General features: G+C 46.6%; 1 protein-coding gene across 4 annotated transcripts in view; it reads left to right on the forward strand.

Annotated features, from left to right (window-relative positions):
• LOC138467580 (uncharacterized) overlaps positions 1–22,798 on the forward strand; it is a 1,374,796-nt gene that overhangs the window by 1,185,290 nt on the left and 166,708 nt on the right. For 2 of the 4 annotated variants that reach the window (XM_069607715.1, XM_069607713.1), the window contains exon 11: positions 12,591–12,697. In XM_069607715.1, coding sequence (XP_069463816.1) covers positions 12,591–12,697 — 107 coding nt within the window. Of the gene's footprint in view, positions 1–12,590; positions 12,698–18,625; positions 18,786–22,798 lie in introns of those variants that run through there. The other 2 variants (XM_069607716.1, XM_069607714.1) reach the window with 2 other exon arrangements.

Here is a 22,798-nt window from a genome sequence, read left to right on the forward strand (position 1 = left end):
AACCGGGGGCGGCAGGACTGGGGGGCAGCTGGGCCAGGTAAGAAAGGGGGGCTGCCTCCCGGTGTCGCCTCCCGTGTAGGGCATGGTGGGGCTGGGATAGGGCCTCACGACAATGCGACGCCCCTTCGTGTATTAAATGTTATTCTTGGATATAATGTATTATATGGAACGTCACATTTTTGGAGTGCCTTTATGTTTTGCCGTGTGATTAAAAAATGCGGCCGTTTTGTCATCCAAATGAGAGAAGTGTCTTGTGTGTTCTCCTTTCCCCTGGGCATGCCCCCTTCCTCAGCCCACAAAGGCAAAACCCTGCCATTACGGGGGTACCAGGTTGGGCGGGCAGGGGGTGGCCAGAGGGGAAGGAGCAGGCAAATGGCTGTTTAGGCTGGCCCCCCAGCGGGGGGCCAGCAGGGAGGTTTTCGTGGGCTCGGGAGGTCGGGGTTGGGTGCAGAGGCACCAGTCCGGGGGCTTAAATAGGGCCCTGGAGGACAGGGAGAGCATGTTGTCTCTGCCTCATCCTGCCTGACTGTCGCCGCCGTACCTGCACCTCGCCTGGAGCCCGCAAAGCCACCTCTGAGTCTTTTTCCCATCCCACTCACCCTACTTTAGGAGGAGGGGCGAAGGGGGTTTGGCGAGTGGGGGAGGGCGATGGTGTCGCTGAGATCCCTTTCCAGGGGAATTTGGAGCCAGAATGGGGCACGGCAACCAGAGGCTCCCCGGCGAGGCAGGGGGCGGAGGGACCGGGGGGCAGCTGGGCCCGGTAAGAAAGGGGAGCTGCCGCCCGGTGGCGCCTCCCATGTAGGGCATGGTGTACAGGGGATAGGGCCTCACCACCATGTGACACTCCAGCGGGGCTGAGATCCATGTGTTCCTCTGGACCACTTGCCAGTAGGAAATGCTGTTTGTGGAAATAATGTATTATATGGAACGTCACATTTTTGGAGTACATTTATATTTTGCTGTGTGTTTAAAAAATATTGCCGATTTGGCATCCAAATGAGATAAGTGTTTTGTGCGTTCTCCTTTCACCTGGGCATGCCCACTTGCTCAGCCCATTGACAAGTAAACATTTTACATTCAAAATGTACATTATCACACAGTCAAATGCTTTTTATGGAAAATCTAGTTTTGTGACCTGCAACTTGAATACATCTGTGCAACTGGTGCTGAACCCATGAGTTGATCCCAAACTCCTTTTGCATTCTTTCTCATGGCCTTGTTCTTTATAGCTCAGGGGCAACGTGCTCGCCTTGGAAGCAAGATGACACAAAGCGACACAGGTTCGATCTCCGGTCGCGCTTAGAAACCTCTGGGTATTAAGCACATTGTAAATAACCTATCGTATCATAACAGCTACCCTCAAAGTGAGATGTATGCAAACTACAATATTCCGCCTAGTTTGCCCAGTTCTTTACTGGCTATGCCATCAACTCTGCTTAGTCACTTTCTTTCTTTCCTCTTACCTAATTAATACATAAAGCAAACTTGTTGTTTACGCAAACTCTGGATCAATCGTTCCATCCAGTCTGTATATAGAGCTTGCTTTGCTCTACGATTATGATTGCATTATATATTAACACCTTTGCGGGGTTAGGGTGGATAGCCAATCAGGAGGCCAGGAACGCAAGTGGAATCCACAATTAAGTGCCCTCATTTCATGACGGATGGCTGCAACTCTGACCAGCCTTCACCTTGTTCTTGGAGGCGGTGTCTCAGGCCGAGTCTCCACTGTAGTACCTAACTAAGACCCAGCCCACCTAGACCTACCAGAGTTCCCCATTAAGCCGTCCTGCCCACTCAACTGCTCATCTCCTGGTCCACCTCCAAGTCCTGTAAATAGTGATTTCCAATCACGAACATATGTGTAATTTCTTATTAAGGGAAACATGAATTGCACAAAGCTTGGTTCCTTTAAAAACAAACACAAGATGTATGGACACCCCCGATGGCAGCTCAGAGTGCAAACAGGGAAACATCACTTTTGTGGACATGGACGGCTGGAATGATGCACTTGGGACAACCTGGCTCAGGCTTGAGGGCTGTTACCATCCCTACCTTCCCCCAAAGTGTTATTTAAAGCTATATTGAGAACAGTTAATATCAAGGACAGGCAAGGGCCATCTAGTCTGCCTGAAGTTGGCAATCCCCTGGCTGCCGCAACACCATACTATGTACTTAGTCTCCAGCTATGACTTTAACGTTCGTAACTTTTTGATTTATGAAAGTTTTGAACTTCTCCCTACACAGCAAATGATGGGGCAAGCAAACAGTATATGGGACGCTGCCCTGTGCAAAACCGACTGCACTCTGCTGCACAGAGCGTTGGAGTGAAAACTGTTTTCAGTGCCTTTTTATCATATCTATTTATTGGTGTCCATTAGGGATGTAATAGTATTACGGTATACCACTTAAAGATACCGTGAACCACTTAATTGAACAATAATAACCGTCACATTGTTTATACCGGTGTACCGTTCATACCTTTGAGTGTGCTTTTCAATCTGATTTGGAAAGGCTGCAGTAAGCAAGTGCTGCGCAGTCTTGGTCTTGCACTGTTGGATGTGCCGTCTGCCAAGTAGTTTCAGTTTGAGCAGTTTTTAATGCCATTCCATAAACCACACGTGCCTGACACATAATCAATATGTTAGCAATAGGAAGAATAAATACAGTGGCAAGAAGGAAAAGGGTTTACTTTTTTTTTTTATTTACATTTTATTTTAAAGCGCTCACACAGCCCGCGGGCATCGAGGCGCTGTTAAAGAAATTGTTTTTGTTTATTTAGTTGCGTAATTGTTTTTGTCTTAGTTGCGTATTTACAACACGCTTAAACACCCAGAGGTTTCTAAGCGCCGACCCGGGGATCGAACCTGTGTTGCTTTGTGTCGTCTTGCTTCCAAGGCACGCACGTTGCCGCTGAGCTATCCTCCCGGGACTTTGGGTTGGCGGCTTTGGGGTTTATATATTTATAATGGATAATGTTTTCTAAATATATGACAATGGGGGATTTCCCTGGTTCTATCATTGAATTTACATGTAATAAGTCACACTGCGAAATTTACCCATCTCTGTGGGTATTCCCTGCTGCCATACCAAAGGGTAACATGTCCGTGATTACTGAACACCTTTTGGCCCGGAAGTAAATTAAAGGCTGTAATGTAAAGAGAGAGTGCGTGTGCATGTGCATGTGTGTGTGTATGCGCACAAGCATATACTACCATCAGACTCCATTGATCTGTGGCATGCAGGTTATCAAGATGGCAACATGTTCATCTTCACCAGTAGCCAGTGGGGGAGCTAAAAGCCTAAATGACCACTTAAAAAAGCTATTCAGTTTGCTTTGCCAGTCGCAGCAGGCCTCCCCCCCACCACCCTCCTCCTCTCCACACGTGTGTTTGTGTTTGGTGGAAGCAAGGGGTGGCATTTCAGTGGAAAGCATGTTGAAAAGCCCAATTCTGGCCCTGGGTGTCTGGTTTTGTTTGTGATGATAAATCTGACAATTTATGACCTTTTAGAAAATATTTGTTAAGATGAATTTACTCCACCTGCTATTCCGCGATAACCATGATATACCGTCGTTTGGCAAGAAGGTTATTGTACCGTCATAAAACTAATACCGTGACACCCCTAGTGTCCATTCATGCAGCAAACCTTTACATTTTACAGAAACTTGTCTCACTAATATATTACTGCAGAGGTACACAAAAATGCGGTATTGTTGCTTATTTTATGTCTTGGGTACAAATAACACCCAGCGACATTAGAAATATGAGTACAAAATTGCTATTCAAATAAGTTTGTTTCCTAATCAAGAACATTTGAATAAGCATTTGCATACATTTGCACACCCGAATGCCAAAGGGCTAGTAGGACTATGACTGTATTTTACTGTTTTGCCAGTGTTATTATTTCCCCTGTTCCCTTTTTATTTAGCCTTGTGGCGCTTTGAAACACACTTCTGTTGTATAAGGTGCCTTACAAATGCTCAACAAAAATAAAATTAAAATAAGCAACTCAGCTAACCAATTTCTGAAAACTAATTTAGGCATTGTACCTTGACTCTTGCCTTTGGGGATGCATAAAGAAGCCGTACCCAGCCAATACATGCTGGTCCAAAGCCCACCCTCTCCAAGACCTCCACATGTAGGCCCAATCTATGTCAAAGGTTTATAAGAATCGAGGGACAGTATTGCGTTTTTGCCCAGGCAGCTGTCTCACTGACGTGACCACTCCGAACAACCGGTTTAGGTTGAGGCGAGTTGATGTCCCTGGCACAAAGCCGTTTTGATCTCTATGTACCAGATCAGGTAGGACCGCAAGTAACCTATTAGCCAATGTCTAAGCCAGAATATTAACCTCCCTCTTGAAAATGGAAATGGGTCTATAAAACTTTTAGGCCTCCTGGCCTTCCGTTTTTTTGTGAATCACTGTGATGACCAAATCTCTGATATCTGGGGGGAACCTACCTTCCTCTCTGCTCTCTTGAAACAGGGCCAAAAGATGGCTTAGTCCTATCCCCTAGCAATCTCCAGAGTACCAGAGGGAACCCAGTGGGCTTGGGTTCTTGCCCGTTTGCAGTTGTTTTGTGTTCCTATCCACACTTCTGATAAGGTTAGATCCGCCTCTAAGGCTGTTGTTTGCTCTACTGTTAACCGTTTCAGAGAAAGATCGTTTCAGAGAAAGATGTTCCATGTAAGCCCTCACCTCTGCTTCACTCCTCCTCAGCACCACTGAATATAATTTTGCATAGTATGCCCCAAACATGTCCCCTATGTCCTGATCTTCCTCCCTCAGAACACCTTGGGTGTCTGTGATGCCTGGGACCCATCTGTCATCCAATTCTTGCCTAGTAATGCCGGCTAGCAGTTTCCCGTTTTATCCCCCTGCTCGTACACTCGCCCACTACTTAGCCAGATCAAGTGTTTCGACTCATCCAGCGTTAGCTCCCTTAGTTTGTCTTTTGCCCTGCGAAGGTCCTGATGACTCAGCTCCGAGTTGTCCATTGCACACTGTTATTCTAGCTCCTTCACCCTGGTCTCTGCCTTGCTTACTTCCTGGAGATTTTACCCTGTTGTTTTTCTTTACCTCCACCAGCGCAGTTTGGTGCATGGTGGATTTATAGGCTTCCCACGCGGTCGCTCTGCACTGTCGACCATACCCTAATTCTCATGAAAATAGTTATCGGTGGCCTCCCCCAGTAACTCTCACATTCCTGGGAACAGCAAGTCATATTATTTTAATCACCACATCCCCTGGGGCTTCCTCCTCCCGATACCCCATTGGAACATAAGGGGAGAATGTTTGGAGACACCCCTAGATTGATACTCCACCCTCCAGACCCTAAGGGAATGATCCCCTGTAATAAAGATATAACCAATCCTGGACAGAGAACCATGAGCCCCTGAGTGGAATGAGATGCCCCTCTCTGTGGAGTGCCTTTCCCTCCAGACATCTATCAAACCTAGCGCTGCTGCCCACTCATAAACCCTGGTCAACCACATGCCTCTTTCTATAGCCTTTGTCAACCTGTCCCTATCTGCTTGCATTGTGTCATTAAAGTCTCTACCAACAAGGAGAGTGTCTGCCTCATCCTCTAGGATTACTTCCCTCTGTTCCCATAACAGTCCATTCCTGCTGGGGATAACGCCCTCTGGTATCCATCTTGAGGTGCTTGGTGACTCACGGCACCGTTTTCCTGCAGATGATGGCTACCCCCCTAAAGCCCCTCTCAAACCCTGCATGGAACACTGTAGAGTATACATTTCTTCCCAAGAATCGACAGTTATTGCTCCATAGGTGGGTCTCTGGCAGCATGACCACGTCCGGGCTATGACGACGCAGGAATTGCTGTATGCCCCCGCTTGACCATATCTCCCTGCCAAAACCAAACTTGAGGTCCGCACTGGCTGTGCACAGCTAACAATTAGTTACCCCACCAAGCCCACGCCCCACGAGTCTCGACTGGTTGCTCATCGGGTCCTATGTCTCCCCTAAAATCTTCCAATCACCATGTGTTCCTCCCTCCCCATACTTCCAACCCTAGAAGCATCTGTCGCCCCCGTCCCTAGAGCCTGCCCCGCAGCCCTACCCCACAAGCCCATTTTCCCAAATGGCCCCAAGTAACCAACAAACGATCATGCAACCAGGAGGAGTCTTCTCTTTACACCCTCGGTCCTTGACAGTTCCGAGATGCTAGCTCCCCGGACCATTATTTAACCCACTCCCTACCATTGCTCCCCTCCCATTACCACATGTCCGCAACCCTTCCCTGAGGGCCCAAAGTCAGCGGCGCACCCACATCCAACCAACCCCCAGACCCTCCTGCATTTCCCAGCACATACACTGGGGCTGGCCCTCCAGCCCCTCCTGCTGCCTGCAGCCCGGTGGCCCCTCTCTCCACCTGAAGTCCACCCACTCCACCACATGGCAACACAGCAGTCCATAAAATGTTCAAGTTCCCTTTTCACGGTGTTCAAGCCTCAAAGTCCCATCCTTGACCAGCTTAACTCTCTCTTCCTCCTCCATCTCCGAGCCTTCAGGAGCCTGTCCAGAGACTGTCCAGAGCTGACCAGAGCCCAGGGCCATACCCCCTGCTCGTTTCTTATGAGGTTGTGAGTAATCCATATTTGTCTTACCTACTCCACCTGCGCCCTTTATCCACTCAATCTGCTCCCTTTATTACCTTACCAGCATCTGCTATGTGTCCCAGTCTCTACTATCCCCTCTCCTCATAGACAAATAAAATTTATGTGTTCGTTATTAATGCATTTGATCTTGTGCCTTTCTGCATTTTAATCTACTGCCTTTTTGGCTCCCTTTGCTAAAATCGAATCTAGGTATGTTTGGATTATGCATTTGAATTTGTGCCTTTCTGCATTTTAATCTACTGCCTTTTTGGCTCCCTCTGCTAAAATCGAATCTAGGTATCTAGGTATCTGTACCCTAATACACTGCTACTGCGGTTACTGCTGCCTTATATTCTGTGCACGCCACTGCATCTACGGTGGTCATTGTTATTGTTGTTTATCATTGTGTGCAATTGCCTACGACAGCACCTCTACCTCAACCACCCTTTTTGTAGATCTGGTAGGCATCTGCTTTTAGACTGTATTAGGCCAACATGCCCTCCACCCTCACTATTCTATTTGCAAGAATACTGCCCACCCTACTCTACCTCACCTGGCACACCGGTGGGACAGTACCCAATTATACCACCGCCTCCCTCCACTACCCCAATCGTCACAACACCATGACTATGCCGTCCATTGCTCACCACACCAACCCTTACCTTAACAACCCAGCCTTATGGCTCCAACACTTTCTTCCAGACCTTCACCAAACATACCATGTTCCATAACCCTGAGAAATGCCAGACTTGGCTCGTGACTCACGCACGCCTCCCATCACTCTGTGCATCTTAACAAACAGCCTCTCACCTCTATCGCATCCACACACTTGAAAAACCCATCATCACCTCACCCCAACCTCCCTAACACTAGCAATAATAGGGGTGCACTAATCAATGTCAGATCACTCACGGCTCACGCTCTAGAAGTGGCTGACCTTATTCTCACCCTCGACCTCGACTTTATGGCTATCACCGAAACTTGGCTTCACGCAGCCTCTGGCCCACTACTCTCCCTTGCCATCCCTCCAGGTTACAACATTATCAGCCACGATCGTAACACTAACCAGTCCAAAGGTGGTGGCATTGCCATCATCCATAAAAATGCTCTAAACTTCCACCTCTCCTCTGTGCATCACTTTTCCTCTATGGAAGCACTGACAGCCAAACTAGCCGTCACTCCTAACCACTCTATCACCTTCCATCTACTTTACCGCCCACCTGGGCCGCTATCCACCTTCGCTGAGGACCTCTCTAACATCATCATTCATAACACCAAACCCGAGGCCTCGATACTAGGGGACTTTAACCTGGGCCTCACTGATCCCAATGACACTGCTGCCATGACTATTGATAATATGCTTATGAATGCAGGATTCATACAGCTTATCAACCAACCTACCCACGTTAAGGGCAGAACCCTCGACTGGCTAGCCTTCCACAATTGTCCTATCCATATCATCTCTAACCAACAGTATGCATGGACCGACCACAACTTAATTACGTTTAACATTCAGTCTAAACCTGCCTGCCTCTCTCCTACCACTGCACCGGCTACTGCCACCCGTAATAAACGTGACATCACTTGCAACAGACTCCTCCCCCTCCTCCTCCCAGCTCACAATGACCAGGTTCGCTCATGCTCCGACCCCACGGCTATGGTTGACCCCTTCAACCTCGCTATGCAAACAGCCTTAGATATCATCGCCCCATCCAAACTGAGAAAACCCGAACCTCGAGCCCACCTGAACTCTTGGTTCACACCCCAGCTCAGAACCCTGCGCAAAGAAAAAGGAATTGCGGAATCACATTGGAAAAGCAACCAGTCCGCAGTCAACAAATCATGCCTCCTCCTGGCCACCCTTAACTACAAGGAAGCCATATTCCAGGCTAAAAAAGACCTTACAACAAACGTATCGAACAAGCCAAATCCAACACCAAAGAATTGTTTAGAATCCTAAAAGAACTTGAAACCCCTGTCACTGCACCAGAAACTTGCATCAAAGATAGCACTTGGTGTACCAAAATCCAAGAGGCTCTCCTCGGCAAGATTGCCACCCTCCAAATTAAAATCAATAACAAACAATCAAGCCTACAATCCAACCCACAACCCAACCCTTACCCCACCCTAAACCACCCCATCCCAGACTCTCCGACTCCTTTTAGCTTCTCTCCACTCTCCATTTCTGAAGTGGAAAAGATCATCACCAGCCTTAAACCGACCAATTGCCAAGGCAACCTCTGCCCGGCACCTATAATCAAGGAAGCAGTTCATGACCTAGCGCCATTCATTACTACGCTCATCAACTCTTCCTTTAGCTCTGGGATTGTACCTGACAATCTAAAGGACGCGTGGGTCATCCCCTATTGAAAAAACCTACCCTGGACGCTAGTATATCCACAAACTACAGGCCAATCACCACGGTCCCGTTTTTACTAAAAATCCTCGACCGTGCAGCATATCTACAAATTCAAGATTACCTTGAATCTAACAAACGTTTGGGACTTAGGCAATCTGGGTTCCGTCCACGTCACGGCACTGAAACTGCCCTCATAGATTTAAAAGCACAGATTGAAGATCTAAAAGACAAAGGCAAACTTGCTCTCTTACTCCTCTTGGACCTCTCGGTGGCCTTTGATCTTGTCAATCATGAAATTCTCTGCCACCACCTTAAATCAGCTGCACACTTCTCCGATAAAGCTACAACCTGGATTAGCTCCTTTTTAGACAATAGATCAATGCACGTGTTCTCTCCACTAGCAGCCGCCCCACCTGCACCTGTCTCCTGTGGCGTGCCACAAGGATCTTGTGTTTCACCCACGTTGTATAACGTGTTCACCAAACCTCTCTTCGATATCTTGGACTATGTGGGTGTCACTTACACGAACTACGCTGACGACACCCAGATACTAATCCCTATCTCAGGTGACTACACTGCTGATGCCCTCGCTATCAATGTCATCTACCAGGTCATCCAGGCGTGGATGGCACAACACGGCCTCTGTCTTAATGATGAAAAGACTGAGCTCCTTATTCTCGGTTCGCCCCAAAAACTTACCAAACTCGACCCTGCGTTCAAGTCCTTCATCATCGATGGGAATATTATCCCAACCGCCAAGGACACAAAAACCCTAGGGATCTACATTGACTGGACCCTATCCCTGACCAGACAAACTAACTCAGTCTCTTCCGCAGCGGCATATACTTGCAAGCTTATTACAGCCTGTCGCCCTTTCCTCTCCGCAACCAATTGTGTCACCCTGGCTAGGACTCTTGTATTATCCAAGATTGATTACTGCAATGCACTGTACCTAGGCACCAATTGCTGCAACCTAAACAAGTTACAAATTGTCCAAAACAATGCGATTAGAGCTGCCCTCAACATTCCCAGGCGCCAACATATATACGACACCAGAAGCAATATTCGCTGGCTCTCAGTCCCACACCGTATCTCCCTGAAAACCCTGGCTCTTACCCACAAATGCCTTCATAACCAAGCTCCCTGCTACCTGGCCAACCGATTTGCCCTCCACAACTCCATTAGACCCCGCAGAATGGCTCATTTAAACTGCCTTGAGGTTCCACGTTTAAATCTCCAAATATCAGGTGGAAATAGCTTCCCTATCTTGGCAGCTAAACTCTGGAACACGCTTCCTAATGAGCTTAGAGCAGAACCCTCATTCCCGTGATTCAAACACCTGACGAAAACCTGGCTGGTCGCCCAGGACATTTAGCTCTGGGTTCTCTGCTTAATTTGTACATGTATATATAATCTGCTTGTCCTCTCATTGCTATTATTATACCTGTAAATTCTGTATTATACTTGTAAACTTTGTAATTATGGTTCTGTCTGTTTTTCTTATGTTGTAACTAAGTGATGCGCCCGGTTGCCCCTGGGCCTGGTGCGCTATACCAATAAAATAAATACAAATACCATTCTGCTCTCCATCTCCCAGCTCTGGCGGGCCGATCCTCCTCTCCCCCTTTGTCGTGCATTGGCGAAGCCTGTCCATTTGTTGTGCTCTAGCCATTCGCATACGGTGGGGGTCTTAAAAAAGAAAGTCTGTCCCTCTGAGATCACCTACTGCTTTTCCGGGAAGATGAGCATATATCTGATGTCCCTCTTTCTAAGGTCTCACTTCTCCCTCTCAAATGATTGCCGTTGACTCTGCACCACTCTTTTAAAGTCGGAGAACAACATCACTCTAGCGTTGCCGACCATCACTGGACCCGTCTGGTGAAGGTTAGCGTCCTTATCCCTAAAGTTGGGCAGCTGCGCAATTACCTCTTGTGGAAAGGTGCCCGGTGGCAGAGGCCGGGCCTGTACCCGGTGAGCTCTCACGATGGAGGAGGACAAACCCATGCCTCCCAACTTGTCGGGCAGCCATTGTTCAAAAACCAGTTCCATTGACTCCCCCTTTGCTCTCTCGGCAGACTGATGATATGTATGTTATTCCTTATTGAGTGCCCCTGTGCATCTTTGACTTGGCGCTCCAACCTGGGTGATGTGCCCTGCAGGATAGATAACGGGCTCTTCATTGCTTGCAAGTCGTCCTCCAGCATGAGATTCTGTTTTCCACCTCTTTGGTTCTGTCCGATACCTTCCTTAGATCTGCATGCAGCAGTGAGATATCCCCTTCCACCTCTCCAATTCTGCTCTCGAGGGCTGCCCTGCTGTTCCTAATCTCTTGCAGCACAAGGGCCAGAGAGGGTTATTCCCCCTTCTTGTGAGCCTCCGGGGCTATCCTGGTCTATCAACGTCTGTTCCACCAGCCTGGTGTGACGGCCACGGACCCGACAAAGCGCCTCTGTGCGGGGTGTAATTGTCCATGGCGTTGGCCTGTGAGGCTTTCTTGTGTCTGGCCCCCGTCATGTTCTGCTTCTCTCCCACCTCCTCAGTAAAGGGGCCTGGATCGCCCGTCTCTGTGGGCGGGGGGCCCTCTGGTCACCTGCATGGGGCAAATTCCCCATCACCACCATGCCGGGTCTGCGGGCAGTCTTCCTGGTATATTATTGGGCCCCACAGTCATGCAGACTGGCCCTCAATCTCTTCTCGCCAAGGCAGGAGAGCTGTCCCCCATCCACCATCTTGCTACGGGGATGCCAGGTTACCTCTGAGCCCCTGGCCTCCTGCTCCCTGCCAGGCTGTTCCCTCACCTGCTGGTTATGCTCTGCAGCCCTGGAGGTCCACCCCATACCAACTGCTGGCCGGTTGCCCTCCCATCTGCCCGGGATCTAGCTGTGCCACCAGGAGCACAGACAGACGGGCGTCCAGGCATTCAAGAGCCACTTTCTCAGGAGTGACCTTGATTGGCAGTCACTTTGGCTCTGGACTGCTCCCCTTAATCAGGATGCCGCTGATGCCCACCGTTCCTCGCCTTATGGCAATGCAGCCACCTACCGCACGCTCTTAGCAGGCCCAGAGGGCTAATGGGTGTTCTGCCTGACACCATTGGGGACAGGGAGCCCCGGACAGCCTTCCCTGACTCCAGCTGTTCTCTCGCCTCCTATTCTCAGGCCACGCACTGTCTCAGTCAGGCCACGCCACCATTTTTCTTGCTCCGGATTCACACCACCCAGCCCCTCCGGCGGTACAGGGGTCTTATGGGAATGGACCTTTACATAGGTAGGGCTCCCGTTTACTTATTCAGGATCTTGGGGGAGGGGCCTTACTTCATCAGGATTTTGGTCAGTAGTCTGGGCCGCAGTGTGGAGACGCCTGATTTTCACGTCAGCTCCATGCGGCTGCCAGCCACGCCCCCCACGAATATTGCATATTTAAGTGCATAACATGAAAGAGTTTAGGTGATAGAAGTTAGCACTATAAAATGCTGGCATCGTGCACTTGGCACTGCATAAATATCGTAGACTGTGTGACTGTAAAGCAGGCTTCCATTTGATGTATTTATTTATTTATTTATAAAGCGCTTGTAATGTCCTTAATACTGTGTGCCTTTATTTCTTTAGCAGGATCCGCTTAGGCCGGATGGAAGGAATCTCCGTCACGAAATGTATCTTCGCCAGTTGCGCCAGATGTATCATGTTTCCCTCAGCAACGTGGCATCCTCAAGACGGTAGGTGGAAGGTCTTTTGTACACCCTGGCGGGGGCAGTTTCCTACGACACAGATCAGTCTAGGCGCTCTGATACCACTAAGGTGGTGATTTGGCTCGGTATAAATGCATATTAACATAACATAAACGTAATTTCAAGTGGGACTCATAGTGGCAGTCGCAAAAACCGTCTAGAAATTCCAGTTGGCGAGTTACAAATAGTATCTAAGCGGTCCAATTGAGGGTCCCTTTTCCCAGCGCCCATAGGTATGTCAACCATATATATGGGGATAATATTACCGGATACCACTACAGCCACATTGATACACAAGCACACACGCAGCTGGTGCTACCAAAGAGCATGCCCCTTATCATTGACAGTCGTCCACCTACCAAAGCACAATGCTTATGCAAACAGGGCTTCATTTTAAATGGAAGCACCACTCACAGAATCTAACATGACCACACAAAACACACTGGGATCAACAAAACCAAAATACGCATGTGCCGTCAGGCACAACTGCCCTCTGCACGCACACAAGACTACAGAGCACAGCCAACTCTATCATGCTCACATACATCGCCTCAACGCAATCCTCATGTACCACACAAGGAAAACACATCTCCCTTACACCTTACAAATTGGGAAAACAGCCCCACAATTCAATTTAGTTTGACTCGCAATCTAAAAAAATGAGCTACTGTTTACAAACTACATAGGAAAACAATACATTCCCCACTCCCATCACCTTAGGAAAGAGAACACATTCCTACACTAGAAATGCACAGAGCATACATCTATACCTATAAGCTTCAAAACATTTACACGCCGTCTACATGCCCACAGGATAAAGATCCTAAGGCACACTTTAGACCTAAAATCAGGGATCGAAATAAGGATTTGATGAGCAGGAGCTAAAACCAGCTCCTGCTTATTCAGCGTTACCCAATGAGAAGAAGAAGCTACCTCTGGGATAATTGCAAGTTGAACATCTAAGTCCCACACGAGAGCCAGACAATATCCCTTTGTCCATTATATATAACACATTAAATGTCTTCTAGGAATGCTCCCTTAGATACATTTCCAAATATTCTGAGCGAATGACACATAGGTATGTTTGGGGAGTCAAAAGTAGCTCCTGATAGCTCCTGATAGCTCCTGGTGGCTGTTGTTGTTGTCAAGCTAACCAGGCACAGGCTGCAGGCAGGATCAAAATAGTTCCCAGCTCCTGGCTATTTCTAATCCTGTAGAATATATTTTTTTAAAACAACCATGGGCCTTAGAACAGCCATTTTTAAGGGATGGGTACCACTGTAGTAGCATAAGAATTGCCTGGCTTGTAGACCGGAATAGGCTTCTTTTCTTACATAGTTACAAGGTTTCAGTAGCTCTTCATGTATGTTCTTATGACAAACACACCCACTGTCTATCCACGCCTCACACAGCTTCAGGCTCAACTGTCAAACATAGAACTCCCAGTTAAAGCAGGCACTCAGCATTCCGGTACCCTGACCATTCATCCGTGCATGGACTCAACATTCTACGGACGTGTTTTCTCAGCCAACAAGATACGTTTGTGGGAGTGATTTAGAGCACTGATGCTTTTAGTGTATATTGGTATGGTGAGATCCGTTTCCCTGTTTGAGTGGCGAAGTCGATGAGTTTAGTATATGGTGTAGTAAAATAGGCATTTGAGCTTGTTTGTGAATGGTACAGGCGCTCAAAAACCCAATGTGCACTTGAAGTGTCAAAGCCAATATATCCCTGAAAATATCCTAGTGGGGGAACACCTAGGGGTAAAGTAAGAGTGGGGGAACAATTATAAGCAAATACATTTAAAGTGGGGGATACCTAGGAGCAAAATGGCAGTGAGGAGAACGCATAGAAGCACATGTACTGTGGGGAACACTCAGGTACAATTTGTAGTGGGGACTAATAATGGCCGCAAGTATACTGGGGGATGCCTAGGAAGAGTGTACAGTGTGGAACACCTAGGATCAAAATGACAGTGTGAAGAAGACATAGGAGCAAGTTACAGTGGAGGGACACATAGGAACAAAATTACAGTAAGTGGAAAACCTATGGGCAAAATTACCATGGGGACCTAGGAGCAGAATGAGGTGGAACAGATAGCAAATTACAGTGGTAGGTAACACCTAGGAGCAAAGTTATCATGAAGGGGAAGATCCAGAAGCAAATTCCAGTGAAAACCATTTTGGTGCAAAATCACGTTGGGAGAATACCAAGGAGAAAATTAAAATGGATGACGCCTAGCAGCAAAATTACAGTGTGGGGAGCAACTAGGAGGAAAACTACAGTGCATAGAAATGACAGCAGGGATCAAGGGGACTTTTGGGAGATGCGCCTTACCTGTTTGATGATAGTCTGTGTCGCGGGCCTGGCAGCACAGCGAATGAGTCACTCTTGGCCTTCTCCTTTAATCGGCTGCCCCGTCTACTTTAACTTGAAAAAGTGAGGGTTATAGGCCATGTGACCGGGAGAGCCAATCCAGACAAAATACCGCTCTGCAGGTTGGGAGGAGGGTGGAAGAGGTGCCAGCACTAGGTCCTTAAATGAAAAGTTTTAATAAGTGATGGCAAAAAGGAACAATGGAGCATTGATCAGTGCAAAGCTCTGCATTGTCTGGTCTCTCTGGTAAGTTACACAGAATTGTGCTGCTTACGAATATGCTACTTACTCCATAACCATCAAAAGTGGATTTCTCCCTAGGTGCACTCGGAAGTTGTGGTTGTGTCAAGAGAATATGTGAATGGGGAAGAGGTGCACATCCACAGAAGTGTAGTCACACAACGTAGGTTGTTTTAGAGACGTTTGCCAACATACAAGTTACACCTGGACTTTCTAGGTGTAGGTCTTGGATGTAAAGAGTGAAAGTGAACAACAGCATGTATAAGTATGTGGGCTGTGTGGAGTAAAACTGGATGTGTGCCTTAAAATATTTGGCGTGTAAGAAAAAAGATTTTGCATGTTTAGGAAAAATTTCCTTTTTTCTGGTCTCTCATGGGGTAATTTACTTCAGAACAGGCTTCTCCATTTCAAACCACAAATGTTTGAAGTAGGTTGGGCTTGTATTGAGAATCAAGTTAATTTGCTGAGAGTTTCCGATTTACAGAGCGTTTTTCGATGGGATTGCACTGTGCACTTTTTGTAAATCAGGCCCACTATCTTTGTGAAAACTGTTTTCAGGAGTAAGTTAAATCCAGGTGTAGGATGTATTTACTCCCAAACTCGATAGTCTATGAAGAAGGCCATTAATGTCTGGTAGCAAACACACTTTACATAGTGTAAATATTCAAGATCTCCCCATTTCAGAAAAGCAAGTTGCAAAGGTTCTTTCACCTTACCACCTTTTTGAATACAACAAAGGAATCATCAAAGCCAATTGCGGACAAAATAGTGTCTCACTTTCAGTGCTTTCTCTGAAGGCACTGCAAATGTAATAAACAGTGTAAAAATCTCCCATAAATCTATACAAAGCGGGTCTAATGAAAATGATGTGTTACTTAAATAGCGCTTTCGCAAATCACTGTAAATACAAATTGGAAGCTGCAGAAGAATGCAGAGGAGTTAACAGTCCACTTTCTTTGATGTTGTCAGGGTGAAAACGGTGTGAAGTCCCTTCTCTCTCAATATATTCAAAGGGCAAATGATGTCACTTCCTGTTTGTGATGGTGTCTAACTAAGGGCATGAGAAGTCCCCTCCAATGCAGCTGCTGTTTTGGCAAACTGACAACGTTTCTTGCACCCAGTAGCATGAAAGCCAGTTCCTACCTCCTTGGGGGACTGGGGTTTGCAGCGAGAATTGCTGACTTGCCATGGGGGCAGATTGCAGCCCAAAGCATCTGCCGAAACTGAATTACTTCAGCAAACCTGGTGCACACAGTTCTCCCTCTATTGTTCCTAATTCTTTTACAGTGGCTAACTACCATCAATTAACAGAAATAAAGACAGTTGAGTAAACGAGGTGCACAGTAGGGGAGTGGAGCCTGCTTCAGCATAAAGTGGTGGCATTTGGGACCCTGGAAGAGGTGGGTGGGGGGGCTTCCCATAACGACTCACTAATAGCACAGAAACCGCTGAAATGTGGATGGTGTACTCCCCTCACATGGGATCAAACGCGACCTTTTTTTCTGTAAGCTCCATTTATACATGTTTGGGTACACTTCGTTGGTGTCCCTTCCAGGCAAGTGCCACAAAAGACGTATGATGTCATCTCTATCACCTCAATATAGACGATCTCGCGCCGCGAGCAATTATTGGGTTGGTTTATTTATTTTGAATTTTTTTAAAGCGCTCACACGGCCTCGTTACAGGAATTGTTTGTTTTTCAGTAGCGTAATTGTTGTGTTTTTGTCTTAGTTGCGTATCTATAACGCGCTTAAATACCCAGATGTTTCTAAGCTCGGACGGTGAATCGAACCTGTGTTGTTTCGTGTCGTTTGTTTCCAAGGCGAGCACTTTGCCACTGAGCTACCCTCTACTTTTGTGGCCGCTTGTGAAACAATGGTTTACTACTCGCAAATTACATTTGCGCTTTTTGTCTTTAAACGCAAAGTTTTCAAATGGGATTGCGCCATCAACAAACGCTTCTGTGAATCAGGCCCCCATATCGTACTTTGTCTTGTAAATATTGTGGAGCTCTTCCTCGGTTCCGTGATGTCAGCGTGCCGAAATATCAAGTGCCGGGGCCACGTCTTTCCAGGTGTACTTTGAGGTGTGTGCACTGTTATGTCTTTTCCGAAACATCAAGGAATGCAGGTCGCGTGTTGTACTTTACAAATATCGCGTTCTCCGTGCTCTTATAACCACGCACATCACAGGGACAAAAATAACATGTTTCTCTCTTGTATACAAGCACTGTCTGGGTTGGCATGGCAAATGTTAGAAAAATAAACGACGTGGGTGAGTTGGATGTATATTGTCAACATTTTGTCAATGATTTCTAAAGTTTTTTTAACCATACTTTTTTAGTTTCCAATACGGATACCCGTTGATTTGCACAACGTTTACATTTCCTAATTGGTGTTAGGCTGGTGGATGACATGGACGATGTGTAAAGTATCGTGCCCTTTATCTGCATTGTGTGCCATTTGGTAGTACCTTACATGAACTGAATTGCGACAGTGCCTCTTCACGAGCAACCATGGCCGCTGCTAGTAGTTTACCCAAAGAATAACTCGCAGCCGCAGTGTGACTCCGGAAAGTGCATGGGGGGCGTGGAGGTATATCCGGGGTTGCAGAGCTCTTCCTAAAAGTAACGGGGCTGCCTTAATAAGAACTTTCTAGCAGCTCTAGCTTTTTGTGGGAGGAGGGGTGCGACTAACATTTTAAAAGCTACATTCAATGGAGGCTCAGCTCAAAAGGTGTGTCGTCACCTGGAGTATTGGGACTCTTCTTCTGAGGAGGAATTGGGTCAGTCTCATGCAAATATTTCCATACAACACTTATCCTCAAACGTTTTTGGCCTCCACCCCCGCCCCCTTTAGTTTGAAGGACTCTGCCCTACAGTGTACTGACCACAAATTCTCAGATATGGCAAAGAAGCAGAGGGTGACCAGTGATAAAGGCTTCAAAGTGCAGAGTGAATATCACCAGTGCCAGGATTACCAAACAGAACAAAAATGGAGGAAAAGAAAAAGCAAATTGCTTTTAGATAGTAGTCACAGCAAAGGGTATTTCACAAAACTGAAAACATGGCCTACTTTACAGAGGACCAAGCGTGGGTTTTGGGTGTTTTATCACTGTACGACATTTAGAAAATACCAGACGTGCCTCTTAAAGCATTTCGATGCTGATCTTTGAATAAATGTGTTGTTTTAAAAGATGCATTGTGAACGACAATCACGTCAGAAGCGGCTGCATACGCATTTCGCATTCGCAGTGCGGCTTAATGTGCTTTCTTGTTGTCCTTTGGGTCCTCTCCTCTAGCCTGTGGATCGAGCGAGCGAAAGCCGAGCTGCGTTCGGAGGTGCTGCTGTTCCGGCAATTCCTTGCGGGCACCCAATTCCTGGCGGGCACCCTGTACTGGCGTATATCACGGTACACAGAACACTGAACAGACATGTAGGAGGAGGAGTGACTGCACTTGCAGTGAGTGAGTCTGGGTGAGTGAACCAGTGCGCACTGCCCGCATTGTTTTCTGCTTGCCCGCCTGGCAATTTGCACTCGCAGTGTTTGAGCTCTGGTTGCTGGCTGAGGGGTATCGGAGAGCGTTGCTGTGCGCGCCCTAGCTGATCACTGCCTGCTCTTCCCTGCTGAGGGTGTGCTGAAGGCACCTGAGTGGAGGGGCCACCTACAGTGTAAAAGTGGGTAAGAGCAGTACGCTCCCCGATTTTTGCTAATCCAGCCGTATAAGTAGGGACTGTGGGCTTGGCCGTTGACCCACATGGCTGAGAGGGGGGCTACACCTCATAGATTATTCTCTATCCCGCTGAGGGGCTGTAATTGGGTGGCTGACTCTCCTAGGCTCTAATACAGGTAAGAGACTGCACAGGAGTAGAGACACTTGGTAGACTGAATCCAGAGGGTGGCGTTAAGACCAAGCACAATCTAGAGAGGCTCTCCTGAGTGAGAAGTTGAGTGCCGTTGGTCATAGCCCCCTCTGTAAGTGTAAAATGCCCCCCAAAAGAAGATTAGCGCAGAATAACTAAAATCTGCGCAAGACTAATGATAAAGCAATCATAGATTGCAATTCGAAAATGAGGGCAAAAAACAAATTAAAACAGAAGATACCGACCAGTAAAGGCACCATACCTACCTTCTTTCCTCCCAATTCCTTAGTGGAGAAGATTCCAAATATTTCTGGAAAGGAGGTAGTTAATAACCTGAGCACAAGTAACGCGCAAGATAGCACTGCTGAACTGATGATTGATAATTATTGTCTCTTGGAGTTATGCCTCTCAGTGCAAAGGTCTATGACTCCGGCTTTGATTAACCCTGCTTCAGAGAAAGAAAAAGGAGAAACAGCCAAAGAAGCTATGCAATCGACTGCATCTCCGGAGAGACTGTCAATGTCACCTAATCTCATGATACACTCTGAAATCTCGGAACCAGAACTGAATTTGGGTTCTCTCGCCGATATGAACACCTTGGTGGAAATGCAATCCTCAATGGCATCCCTGCAGTTTCCTCTAAAAATGTTATTAAAATGTGTGGCCGTATATTAGAAAATACTATTGATCTGGCTACTCTGAATGTTAGAGATAAAGAAGCCATAGAGGAAACAGAGCACAATCTATCTGAAGCCATATTTATGATTAAAGAGCCTGCACTACCTCCTGGTGTACATCTAAGTATGTCGAACGACTCTGAGGTGTATTTTTTCCTGGAAACAACAGAGATTGGCAAAAAGGGCAAGAGCAAAAAAAAGAGTATTGAAAACGGCCTCATTGCCTCTTGAGCCAGTCCCAGCCACAAAAAAAACAAAGAAAATGAGGAAAAGGCTGCTAGGGCTAGGAAGAGAAACTCTGAAAGAGAAGGTTGTCTTACTAGTTGGCTCATCTCGGACAAAGATAAAGATTCACCAGAGGTGGAGGAAGTACCTCCAGCACCTAGAATCTTGGTAACTGAACAGCCGGCAGGCAACTCCTCATCGACTCCGAATAGCGCCAGACAAACCTCCCATTTCGTGACATCACAGATGTCAGTAGGCGGTGAAAGAGAACAACAGGGACCTAGTAGCAATCAGATTTGTCTGATCAAGAATCTTTATCAAAACAGTGACCAGGATTGGTTATCACAAACAGAATTCCTGACTAGATTGCATTCGATTCCACAGCTAAGAGTACTCACATCTGATGATTTTGAATTTATCGAGCCATTAAAGGTCCAAAACACGAATGTATCGGCAGTCCACTGTAAATTCCAGGCTACTGCAAATTTACTGCGTATACATAAATTAAATCTGTTTGAGGCTGATGTGGAAATCGATGCAGATCATGAGAAAATAGATTTGGAATGCCCTAAGAAAGTGGTGGCGGAATCAACAATCAAGACCACTACTCCTCAATTGCCGGCCAACAATGTGGTACGAATGGCAGATGTCTAGAATATTCTAAAGTGGTTAGCAGAAGCTCTTCCAATGGTCCTCAAAAAAGACTGAGGGAGTTTGATTCTGTCTTGGAATAGCAGGGGTTTCAGTCACTTAATCACCCAGAAGGGATCTTTATCCTATATAAACAAGTTTACATGTATATGCTTGCAGGAGGTGTGTCTGACTACCCCTGTAGCATTAGAGGGATATACAGTATACCAATCTCTGGCCACAAAAGGAGAACGAGGAAGACCTTCTGGGGGATTGATAACTGGCATACAGCATAATGTTAAATCACTTTGTATCACAGTTAAAATTGATGATTTTGTGATTGCGATTGAACTTGTGCTGTATATTGAGAATGAGGCAGAGAATATGCTTCTGATTAACCTCTATAATCCACCTCGGGAAATCCAATCCGAATCTATTCAAGAGGCTCTGCATGACATTATGATCAAGTGGACTCTGAGGAAGGGAAATAGATCTATAATGATAATGGGTGACTTTAATTGTCATATGTCGGGAGGGGTCTACAAGTAATCCATATTTAAAACCTGCGAGTATAATGTCCCACAATAAAGTGGAGCCTGAGGGACAATACTGGCTGAGCTTCTTTGAACTTTGGGACATGGAAATGGTGAACGGCAGAACAAATAGTGATTGCCCAGGCCGCTATACCTGGGAATGTGGTGGTGCAAAGAGTACGGTGGACTATATATTTGTAACGGAAGATATTGCAGGCCGGGTTAAAGACATGAAATTAGCCAACAACATGTGGAGTGACCATGCTGCGCTTGAGTTAAATATAAAAGTTGATGTTGTAAGCCATGTAACAAAATCTATGGGAGTTTTAAGGGTTAATCATACTGCCACTCGTATCTCGTGGTCCGAGAGAAATATAGATAAAATGGTTACCTCTCTATCAGCAGACTGCTATGGGGATTTTAATGAATTCCAAGCTATGTCGATTTAGGGGATTGAGCATTGGATGTCTTCTTTTATAACATCACATGCTTCCACTAGTACGAGAGAGGCAGTAACTTGTCATAGGCCCTCATTACAAAACCGGCGCTAAACCATGGAGCTATTAGCACCATGGTTGCGGCCGGTATTGTAACGAGTCCGCCATGGTGTAATGGGGAAGTACCACCCCATTCCATGGTTGGCGGGCGGTACTTCCCCATTTCACCATGGCCATTCCCATTTTTGCCCCAAAGGGCATAATGGGAATGGGGAAAGGCGGTAATTACGGTACTGCAAATTGCGGCACCGTAATTATCGGCAGGGTCCCTTTGCAGGTCCCTGCAATAACAGCTGGTTCCAGCCGCCTTTATGGGAATTGGGCGCTAAGGGATTACTGGTACCGATACCCATACCGGTACTGGTAATCCCTTAGCGCCAGGGTCGTAATGACCCCCATAGTCTGAGAAATCCATATGATCGTGAGGTGAGAGATGCCAAAAGGCGACTCAGAGCGGATATCAGGAAGGCTAAGAAAACTTCTCTATCGATTAAATGTTTTGTTTCTGCATGTAAAAGACTTAAGGGAAAATATCAATCTTGGTTAAGACAGAAAAAACATCTAAAGAAATTAAATCAATGGCAAGAGACCTTAAGGATATTGTGTACCAAGAACACTCGTAACATCTGGGCTCTTTTGGGAGAAGTGAGAGGAAATAGAACTAATTCAATCTTAAATCCCATAGGAGCACACAGATGGGAATGTTTCCTGAGAGAGCGCAATCTCCTGACTCATGGTAATGATAAGGAGATTGACAATAGTAATCCCCGTAGGCCGCCATTTACGATTACGGTCGCAGCATTAGTTGAGAAAATAAATAAGTTAAAATCCTCTAGGGCACCAGGTCCCAAGGGATTGTCCAACATCACATTGAAATGTAACCCCAGTTTTTGGGCAGGAGTATTAAAGATCTTATATGATAAAGTTATGCTCGAAGGGAGAATACCACGCTCATGGCAGACTGCCACTCTTATTCCAGTACACAAGAAAGGCAAGAAGAGTGACCCAAGTAACTACAGATTGCTGTCTATGCTCGATTGTACTGGAA

The sequence above is a fragment of the Ambystoma mexicanum genome, chromosome 4q (assembly GCF_040938575.1).
Source record: "Ambystoma mexicanum isolate Mex_15411 chromosome 4q, UKY_AmexF1_1, whole genome shotgun sequence".
In the NCBI taxonomy this organism is placed as follows: domain Eukaryota; kingdom Metazoa; phylum Chordata; class Amphibia; order Caudata; family Ambystomatidae; genus Ambystoma; species Ambystoma mexicanum.